Genomic DNA, 11,504 nt, shown 5'->3' on the forward strand with positions numbered 1-11,504 from the left:
ATTTTTACATCAAGATTTCCCAGATTGGTCTAGTAATCTTGATTGCAACAGTATACAAAGAGAAATTGTACAGATTTAACCAAATTAATGTCTCCATAGTCAATGTTCTGAATATTTTGTCTCATGTGGAATAAAGCAGTTTACAAACCAAACAAAAGTTGCATACTTCTATCCAACATTAAAGGACATAAGGCACAGAGATCACAAGGAAGTTTCATTGTAACATGTCCAGATCCCATTACCATGCTCGTACATATTAGGGGAGCAATTGTCGCCATGGACACTAAATAGACAGCTGTGGCAGACCCAAATTCATGATGGCATGGAAATCTGGTGATGGCACAAGAATTTGAGATGTCTACAGCTCAAGTTAACTTCATTTAAAAGCAATAGGCGAAACATAACATGTTTGGAATTGGAATCATCTGGTCTAGACTCAATAACAAACAATGGGCACTTGTGCAAGGTACCAAATGTATGTCCCAACATGAATCAATAGCTTAAGGAGTACATAGGAGAATATGGTAGTGGGAGGTCAGCAGACTTGTTATCTCCCCCAGGTATATATGATGCTATATGAATAAAAAATATTTCCATCACTTTACTTCCCTATTGCTATTGTTTCTTACTGAAATCCAAGTAGCTACTTCTTTATAAATGATACATTTTTCTAGTTTAAAGCTATTTAAACACACTCTCTAACAGCAGGTTCTCACCAACCAATGAACTTACTGTTTTCCTGTGATGTCATTCCTGAATTTTTTTTTAAAAACTCAGCCCACTGCCTGAGTAGAGGTATCCCTCACAGGTCCGGGTGTCTCCACTCCCGGAAGGTGAGTGAACGCCCCGAGCCTCACCCTCTATTTATCTGCTGCCCAAGTAGAGGTGTCCCTCGCAGGTCTGGCTGTCTCCGCTCCCGGAAGGTGAGACATCCACGCCTTCCACAATCTCAGGATATCCCAGGACATTACATTTGAAGTGTAGTCACTGTTGTAATGTTACCTTGATTTGTTTTTTTTATTCATTTATGCATTATGGGCATCGCTGGCTAGTTCAACATTTATTGCCCACCCCTAACTGCCCTTGAGAAGGTGGTGGTGAGCTGCCTTCTTGAACCGTTGCAGTCTCTGTGGTGTAGGTATATCCACAGTGCTGTTAGGGAGGGAGTTCCAGGATTTTGACCCAGTGACAGTGAAGGAACAGCGATATATTTCCAAGTCAGGGTAGTGAGTGGCTTGGAGGGGAACTCCCAGGTGGTGGTGTTCCCATGCATCTGCTGCCCTTGTCCTTCTAGGCTGTAGCGGTTTGGAAGGTGCTGCCTAAGGGGCCTTGATGAGTTTCTGCAGTGCATCTTGTAGATGGTACACACTGCTGCCACTGTGTCGGTGGTGGAGGAAGTGAAAGTTTCTGGAAGGGGTGCCAATCAAGCAAGTTGCTTTGTCCTGGATTGTGTCGAGCTTCTTGAGTGTTGATGGAGCTGCACTCATCCAGGCAAGTGGGGAGTATTCCATCATACTCTTGACTTGTGCCTTGTAGATGGTGAACAGGCTTTGGGGAGTCAGGCTGTGAGTTACTCGCCACACGATTCCTAACCTCTGACCTGCTCTTGTAGTCACTGTATTTATATGGCTAGTTCAGTTTAGTTTTTGGTCAATGGTAACCCCCAGGATGTTGATAGTGGGGGATTCAGCAATGGTAATACCATTGAATGTCAAGGGACGATGGTTAGATTCTCTCTTGTTGGAGATGGCCATTGCCTGGCACTTGTGTGGCGCAAATGTTACTTGCCACCTGCCAGCCCAAGCCTGGACATTGTCCAGGTCTTGCTGAATTTGGACATGGTCTGCTTCAGTATCTGAGGAGTCGCAAATGGTGTTGAACATTGTGCAATCATCAGTGAACATCCTCACTTCTGAACTTGTGATGGAAGGAATGGAATTACATTCAATTGCATTACGCCCACAATTCACTCTCACATTACATGTCCCCTGTTATTCGTAAATCACAATAGAGACAGGTATTTCTTGTAACTGTTGTTGAAATCAATTCACATGGTCAGATGATTAAAGGATTCTGGTCCATGAATGAAGAGGTCTGGGCCAAATAAGAGATGCAGTTTGGAAAGGCTCAGGATTTTACTGTAGATAAATGTAAAGTTGTTGACATCAGAATAGAAAATAAGAAAGTTGCACATGGCGATGGGTTCTGTTTCAAACAGGGTCCTGGACTTGGCATATTAGGAAAACCTAACTCATTACAATTAGTACTTCTCCCAAAAGCGAGGGCATATTAAAATTTTGAGAGGGGGAAATAGCCCAACTGAATTGACTTGAATCCAAGAATTAGTTGTCGAAATTAGAATATGTTTCACATGATGCATGTCAGAAGCCTAGCAGCTCCTGCTCCTTAAAGGATGCTCTCTTGTCTAAGCAGGTTTAAACAAGCCTGGCCCCTGTCCTGAAAGAGGTCCTACTGGTACAAAAAGGACCAGAGCCCTGACCCTTAAAGGTATGTTGATTGAAGCAGACTTGTGAAGTTAAGAAAACTACCACTGGAATATGAAGGTCTTATGTTAAAAGGGGAACTACTTAAGCTACAGAGGGAAGAAGCATTGACCCATCTAAACTGATCTTTAAATGAAAATAACTAAAGAAACAAAATGAAATCAAAGGTGATTGACTGGAACTAAATTGAAATGGTACTATTTAGTGTAGGATGATATAAACTAAACTCTTTGTGATAACACCACCAGTATTTGAGAGGAGGATGATGTACCATACTTTTCATGTATTTAGCATGTTATGACCACAGCTGATGTCAATTGCTGAGCAAACCAAATCTCAGAGGAAAATTTGGCTTACAGGCCAGAACCTTTTTCTTTGTATTCTAATAATGAGAAGACGATGTACCAATCACAGAAGTAAGAAGTCCAGTAACACTTCTGAGTTTTAAAAAAATTGAAAGTATAAGTTTTAACCAAAAAAAAAGAAAACTTAAGCACACAAGATTAGTTACATAATTAAGGTTAGTCTTACAAAGCATTCCCCCAAAACACTCTACATGGTCAACCCCACAAGTAAACACTTTCCAGGCAACACTCCCATATAGATATTTAAATATGGAATCCAGTAATATCACACAAGGCAAACTGCTGTAGCTTCAATAAATGTATACCACGTGATCTTTACCCTCTTCCACTTTGCTACGGAATTCACTTCAGAATAAAACTGCTTACTGCAGCCCAAGACTTCTCAACAGCTCAAACAGCTCCAGCTACCTCCAGATTAACAGCTCGGCAGCTATCCAGCTCAGTAGCTATCTCTAGCTCTCTCTGCCTCAACAGCTATCCACAGTAACTCTAATATACATTTTTTTCCCCTTTCATCTCAGTCCCATTGTTCTCACACCCTTTTGAAACTTAAACCTTTCCAAATATAAGATCTTTCATGTTTCCATCATCTTTGCTTTTGGGTCAATGAAAATAGAATATCCCCGCTACTATTTACCTATGGATTCCTGCAAGATGCAAACGTTTTCCTTGTAACCTCTGATTCCCCTTTGAAATTCAACAATCTCCCAATTTATCTAAAAATGCAAATGTTAGATCTAACCTATTTACTTGTACCTCAAACTTAACATCTTTAACCTTTTCATGCTTCCAAACACCCAGACAGCCTGACTCCTATCTTAGGCTTAATTAAATCACCCAGCTTTCTTACAGAATAACACAATATTCCCCAAAATTTTTAAAAAAATATCCATTCTCAAGTATTTCACAGCCCACTATTCTTGAAATAAAGTTGCATTGCTTGCATACAAACAGCAAATGAGGGAAAATATCACAATCAATTTTTGACGGTATTGACTCTTACACATTCACATGAACAGGGAGGCAGCACCTCTTATTAAACATATCACCCATAGGATAGCACCTCTGACAATGCAGCATTCCCTCAGTACTGCATTTGAGTTTCAGCCTGGATTATATGGGGTGTGAATCCATCCTCCCCACCGCCCCCACCCCTTCACTTTCTAACTCAAAGGTGAGAATGTTATTACTGTTATTACCATTGTTTGCTGATATTGAATGCTTCACTCTCATAGTTTGTAGTTTGTGCTCATTCCTATAATTTCAAATTCCCCCTTTCCCCAGGCAGATATTATTCAGTACTAGGAGATTGTAAGATTAGACAGATATTGTGCAGTTTCACACATTTACTGACAGAGATGAGTTACAAATAGCACATGAGTCATATTGTAAAACAGCTTACAGTGAAACTGAAAAACTATCAGAGTGACAAAAATAACCAAACTATGAAGGCATGAGATCTTATCAGATTGCCTTTGACATGACAGAATCTTGCAGTCACCAAGTTCTACCTGTAAAGCAACCTTTGGCCAAGCATGACTGAATAACTCTCTAAACCAGAATTTATTGCTGCAATTATTAAATTGTATAATTTATAAATACAATCAATTTCTTAGCAGCACATCTGGGCTTCTGTTCAAGTTGTGCCTTTGCATGAACATTTTGGAACGTCCTGAGGTTTGATAGGCGCAAGAACATATGCAAGTCTCTTTTTATATCTCTATCTTTCTTTTGTTGTTCATGATTAATCCTGAAGGGATTTATCACTTGTGGGGTACACAACAGTACCGTGTGGGGCTCAGTATCACAGCTGTACAATCAGAAATGCAGAAAAAGCTTGTTTTTTCACAAGCTCTAAAAAGTTTTGCTGGTATTGCGAAACAGTAAATTTTCTTTGCTATCCTCCTTTCCACAGTCACAATGTCACTCCTTAATTTGACATTGTTGAAGTGATTGTGAAAAGAACCCAGATCAACGTCATTTCACCTTGCCAATATTATTTTAATTGCGATATTTGGTTGATCAGCCACACTTCGCAGAGAAAAGGGAAGAGAAGGCAAGGTAAACTGGGAAATTGTGACTGGATGATGCCAACTAAGGCTTTTAAAACATCTGTATCGTGTATTTGGGGACATTAGGACCCTGCAACTTGGGGTCCCAAGCCACTCAGGGTCTGAACTGACCCCTCCAGGAAGACTGGACAAGACTCAGACTTGGACACCATTGATGTCAGACTCAGGCCCAGGTATGGTCCTGACCCCCCGTTCAAAAACAATGTAAGATTCCACCCACTGCTTCCAGTCTCGCAGCAGCTCAGCTACAGGCAACAAACACAAGGGCTTATAACAGTTTAAATCCTCAGGTGCCTGAGGAGAAGCTCCAAGTCCCTAAATATACAAATCGTTACAGTCACTGCAGCAGAGGGCAAGTTGGTCTCATTCATTCATTTATTTATGCAATTGCAACATACCCTCCTGCTATTTAGTATAATTGTCTAGTGAAGTGTAGGTGATCCTAACCATACCTTTGCACAGGACCCTCACAAAGGTAATATAGCCCTGAAATTGAACCCACAGTAACTCTTAATTTACAAGCCCTATTAAACTATTATAGTTTATCACAACATTTGGGATTTGACAATCTATTTGTTCTATTCAAGTGACTAGCTCATTCCCTTCCCTGCTTTTAATCCATTTGGAACATATTTTAAAAAAAACAAAACAAGATGAGACTCCTTTTTATGATTTTTCTTTTAACTTGAAGATAACATACAGATAAAAAAACGACGAGTAGCAGCTTGGGTTGTACCCAGGGCTTAACAACTACCTAAACTCAACTGAAAGGGAACTCTCATAAGGTGTAATTTTATCCCTCTTTCCCATTATATTAAAAAACCGAAAGATCAATATAGGCAGTACCTCAGTTGGTAGCCCTCTTGCAGAAGAAATGTGGGTTCAAGTCCCTATTTAGCTCAATCCAGGTTGTCCACAATAGTACTGAAGGAGTGCTAACCAGCATTTATCCCTCAACTAACAACACTAAAACAGATTGCCTGGTCATTATCATGTTACTCTTTGTGAGTGCTTGCTGTGCTCAAACTGGTTGCCACGTTTCCTACATTGAAGAAAAAACATCTTGCATTTATATAATGCATTTATGACCACTGGAGTCTCAAAGTGCTTTAAAGCTAATGAAGTACTTTTTAAAGGATGGCTATTGTTATAATGTAGGAACTGCAGCATCAAATTGCACACAGTAAACTCCTGCAAACAGCAATGTGATAATGATCAGATAATCTGTCCCTGTGATGTTGACTGAGAGATAAATATTGGCCAGGTGATCAGGGATAGCTCAGTCTCAACCTTCATTTTTGTGCTCAAGTCAGAGGAACTTGAACCCACAACCCACAACCTTCTGACTCAGTAGGCAAGAGTGCTGCCAACTAAGCCCACAGCTGACACAAAATTATGACACTGGCTACACTTCAACTGTTCTTCAACGGCTGTAATGAGCCTTAGAGCGTCCCCAGATCATGAAAGTTCCTACATAAATACAAGTCTTTATTTTCCTTTCATCCATCAATAAAAGGTACAGGGAAAAGGCACATCTATGCCTGTTTCTCTGCTTAAAAGTACATGGCACACAAGAACATAAGAAAGAGGAGCTGGAGTAAGCCATTTGGTCCTTTGAGCTTGCTCTGACATTCAACAATATCAGCTGATCTACTATCTCAATACCACTTTCCTGCATTATCCTCTTATCCCTTAGTGCCCAATAATCTATCGCTTTCTGTCTTGAATATAGGGGGAAGATGGTGGCGTAGTGGTAATTTCACTGGACTAGTAATCCAGGGGCCCAGGCTAAAGTTTTGGGGGCAAGGGTTCAAATCCCATCATTGCAGCTGGTGGAATTTGCTAATAAATCTGGAACTGAAAAGCTAGACTCAGTAATGATGACCATGAAACCATTGTTGATTGTGGTAAAAACCCATCTGGGTTCATTAATATATTTTAGGTAAGGAAATTTGCCATCCTTACCTGGTCTGGCCTACATGTGATTCCAGAGCCACAGCAATGTTGTTGACTCTTAACTGCCTTCTGGAATGGCCTAGCAAGCCACTCAGTTCAAGGACAATTAGGGCTGGGCAGCAAATGGCCTTGTCAGCGATGCCCACATCCCATGAAAGAATGAAGAAAAAAAATTAAATGACTGAGCATCCACAACCCTCTGGGATACCCTTTGAGTGAAAATATTTCTCCTCACGAGTCCTAAGTGGCTGATCCCTTATTCTGAGACTATGACCCCATGTTATAGATTCACCAGCCGAGGTAAACATTTTCTCAGTGCCTATCCTGTCAATGATAAGAGTAGATGCTAACCCCAAATTTATTAACAGTATACAGGTTTATCTCCCAACAATTGAGTCAGATGATGACACAGTTTTGGCTGTGTATCAAAAGATCCAAGAGACTACTGATGCATGTCCAAAGAGAGAGCAGTTAGGAGAGACTTAAATGCAAAGTTGGGGGAAAATACACAACATGGAGCTTGTGTTAAGTATGGACTTAGTATAACCAACGAATGGGGATTAATATTCCTTGATTAGTTAGAAGAAAACAAGTTGCTAGCCCTGAATACATGCTTCCATCATAGGTTAGCACATACATAGATTTCCCCTGGTAAATGTCACAGGAACCAAATTGATTACATCATAGTCGGAAGAAGAAATAGAAGAGAAGGGCTAGATTCCAAAGCCTTGCTCAGTGCCAGTTGCGGTTCTGACCATCAACTGATATGGGCAAAGATCAAAGGAAGGAGTTGGTGTCATCAGCTGAAAAACAGGAAGAGACCCAAGAGAAAACTGGAATTCATTATGAGAAACCCAACAGAATTTGAAAAAAAAGTAAAAGAACAGATGCAGGACAAAGAAAAGAGATGGCCATCATTGTCAACTATGCTAGTGACTGCATTAGATGAACTATGCCCGAAACAAAAAAGTGTAAAAGAGCCATGGATGACTGTCAAATGTTTAGATCTAATAGAGAAAAATCATGATGTACAAAGCAAAGAATACCTCAAATTGTATGCTGATGTGAAGAAAGCCTGTATAAAAAATAAAAACAACTGGCTAAATAAAAGAGCAGAAGAAGATTTCAAGAATGGTAACTAACAAAGCATATTAATTAGTCAAGGTCATAGCTGGAAAGAAGTATGTAAACCCAGGAATATGCATCAAGAATGAAGACTTGTTATATGCAAAGGACAAGATCAGGCTGAGATGGGAAAATTACTGCAGGAAACTGTTTGGAGAACCACCAGAAAAGATGGACAACGAAGATTGGAAGTTAAAAGAATAACTAGAATCTGAGGCACTGAAAGATAAGAAAAGCTACGAAGAACATCAAGAGTGGAAAGGCAGAAGGGCGAGATCAGATACCAGCAGAAGCACTAACAGTGGTAGGTGAAACAGCAGTAGATGCAGTGAGAGATTATTGATGCGATATGGGCAACAGGCGAATGGTCTTACAAGTGGTCTATATCTGAGATGGTCACAATGTCTAAGATAGTCATCACACAGAATTGTCCTTAACATCGTACCCTAAGTCTCATCAATCATGCATCTAAAGTACTACTTGACATGATGTTTGATCTCTGTGTGAACACAGAAGTGGCAGAGAAGCAGTTTGGCTTCATTCCTAGAAAGGGTACAACTGAAGCTATGTTGTGCTCTGAAATCTCATGGAGAAATGTTAAAATAAGCAGGAAGCCCAGCTTTGGCTCATATCCACAGACCATGCCAAAGTTTTTGACACTGTCCAGCATGATGCTCTTTGGAAGAGAGTTATAGATTTTGGTATATCCAAACATCTTGTGTGGCTAATGCAAGAGCTATACAAAAATGCTCAGGAGTCATCAGGGTTGGGAATGGGCACACAAACCAAACCACCATGTTGTTTAACACGGTGGGGGAAAACATAATGAGGATGGTGTAGGAAGAGTTACCAGGAGAGGTGTGGCTGCATTATAGGAGATCATAGCATATGAAATCTCAGGTATGCAGACAACACCGCACACACATAGCCAGAACAAAGGGAGATATAGAGATTATGGCAGGCCTAGTCAAAAGACGCAGAGTCTTTCGGACTGAACACAAACGAGGCAAAGACCAACATTATGGCTAAATGGCAGTAGACAAATTCAAGTACCTTGGCTCAATGATAAACGACAAAGTTACATTCAAAAATGAAATCCAGTTTGGTCAGAAGTACAGTCAATAATGTGGAGTGTTGCATTCTGTGGATGCAAGAGTTGGGCTCTGAAGAAAGAGGATGAGAGAAGACAACAGCTTTTGAAATGTACGTATGGTGGGGGATGCTCAGAATCAGCTGGATGCATAGAGAAACAAATGAGTGGGTTAGATCAAGAGATGTAGTTCAGGAATCAAAAGTGCAGTTAGAGAGAGAAAGATAGCCAAGTGTGGACATTGGAAACAAAGACCCGACAGGCTTGTCCTGGCAACAATTGAAGGAGAAATTGAGGGTAAAAAACAGAAGAAGAAAAATTAGGTGGGTGAATAACATTCTGAGATGTGGACTGAGGAAGGCTTGAAGGATGCCAGAGAAGAAGACAATGCCAGTGGCCCCATTAAGACTATGGTAACAATGAACTGTAACAAATCCTGTCAAACTCCCCCAAAGAATTTTATGTTTCTATCAAATCACCGCTCAAAGATGTCCTTGATCAAAAATATTTACTCAATTTACTAAATGGATCAGCCACCTACTGGAAACACGAGTCGGGCAGGTGTAAAATGGAGTCCGTCCATTAACACCCATCGGGAACGAAAATTTGACAGTATCCCATCCGTTTACACTCAGGGGGAGCAGAAAACAGGCTGGTGTAAAACTGCAACTGACTTGCTAATGCCCATTTTCTACCCAGCACCAAAAGTGAAAATCTGCTCGGTGTTTTGGCGTGAGGAGTGGCAACTCAAGGATCTGGACTATGTTCAGTGATCACAGGATCACGGTGTACTATTTGAGGATTAGCTCAGAGCAGAGCACAATCTTGTCCTCACCCAGTCAATCCACACCAATGTAGAAGCACAGCAAACTGGAAACAATTTAGACCACACAAAGCAAGCATAAATAAAGGACAATATTGAAAAAAAAAAATTTCTTCTCCAAGAAGTCTGACATTAAGGATTTAAAAGACTATAAATTTTTTCAGTCTCTTTATTGCCGACATTTAAAGTTGAATTTGTTAAGAGGGGATATTCAATCTGTTTTGAAATTGAGGTATTGCACCAAAGAAAGAAAATGTCTCAAGTTTTTTTTATATTATAAAAAGCAAGAGGCAGAATCCCCATCAACTAATCAAGAAAAAGACTTGCATTACATAACATTTTGTCATGTCTCTTAACATTTCAAATGCAATGCATTCCTTTAAAATATAGTGACTGTTGTTACAAATGCAAACGTAGACAAGCTACCAAAAACATCAGTAAGATGAATGACAAGTTGATCTGTTTTTTATTGGTGTGGGTTCAGAAAGGCACCCAGCCAATTCCCTGCTTTTTTTTCAAACAATGGGATATTTAACATCCACATGAACTATGCTGGAATCCCGGTTTAATGCCTGATCTGAAGGGTGAAAAGCAAGAGGGCAAGAAACAAAAGTGATAGGGGACAATGAGTTACCCAGAATATTACAATCTGTTGTCTAATTTCACAAAGAAACAGTAGAACAAGCTTTAACTTGATGTGTTTGTAATGGTTTAAATAATATAAATCATACCTGGGAACTGAGATCGCCTGTTGTAATGGATCCAATGATTTCCGCCATTTTCAGTCCATCAACAGGGAAGTAAAATCAAAGCAACTTCAAGACAGGTCTCTTTTCCCAGATAGACAAGAACTTTATACTGACCACACACTTTACGTGCCAGGCTGGTACCTGACTCCAAGTAGCTCACCACTTCTGCAATGGGCAGCACAGTAGCCAGGTGCACCTGCTAAGGTGCAGGGATAGTGGTGGCTGGGCGTTCTTCCCGATTGCTGTCACATTGGATCTTCAAAGAATTTCAAAACGGAGGCAGTGTTTGAACTGCCACACACCCAAACCCCCTCCTTCCCCCACTGCCAAACATTACCATCAATTAGAAAAGTCTAGCACACTGCTTCAGGATATACTTAACCACTATCTGGACTCTGCAGATGTAGCCACAGTGTTAAAAAACTACATGTAGAGCTGTCAACACACCACTTCCCCGACTCCATATCACAAAGTTATAGAATGTGGTTGGTAGGAAATCCCACAACATTTTTGTGGGCGGAACTTTGCCTCTAAAATCCCACCTCCTCTTCTGCGTCAGGATTGTGTAAAGTTTGGCGGAACTGTTCTGCGTTCAGCGGTTTTCTAATTTAGTTTTGTGCTCTGCACACACACACACACACACACACACAGGTAATGTGAATAAAAAGTGAACACGCCCGGCAAAATCTGTTTCGACTTTCCTTAATTAGTCCACATTTGTCCAAGCGACTATTAATTTTGTCCCCAATTATCATTTCTAAAAGCTTTCTCACCATCAGGGTTAAACTGACTAGCCTGCAGTTGCTGAGTGTATCCTTAA

At 40.4% G+C, this 11,504-nt stretch overlaps 1 protein-coding gene across 1 annotated transcript in view; it reads right to left on the bottom strand.

Annotated features, from left to right (window-relative positions):
- The window catches only part of LOC144688634 (cas scaffolding protein family member 4-like), a 141,815-nt gene extending 130,622 nt beyond the window's left edge, over positions 1-11,193 (bottom strand). The window contains exon 1 of the mRNA XM_078555436.1: positions 10,667-11,193. Coding sequence (XP_078411562.1) covers positions 10,667-10,714 — 48 coding nt within the window. The 5' untranslated portion in view covers positions 10,715-11,193. The remainder of the gene's footprint in view (positions 1-10,666) is intronic.
- Between the last annotated feature and the right edge of the window lie 311 nt (positions 11,194-11,504).

The sequence above is a fragment of the Cetorhinus maximus genome, chromosome 13 (assembly GCF_964194155.1).
Source record: "Cetorhinus maximus chromosome 13, sCetMax3.hap1.1, whole genome shotgun sequence".
Taxonomy (NCBI): Eukaryota; Metazoa; Chordata; class Chondrichthyes; order Lamniformes; family Cetorhinidae; genus Cetorhinus; species Cetorhinus maximus.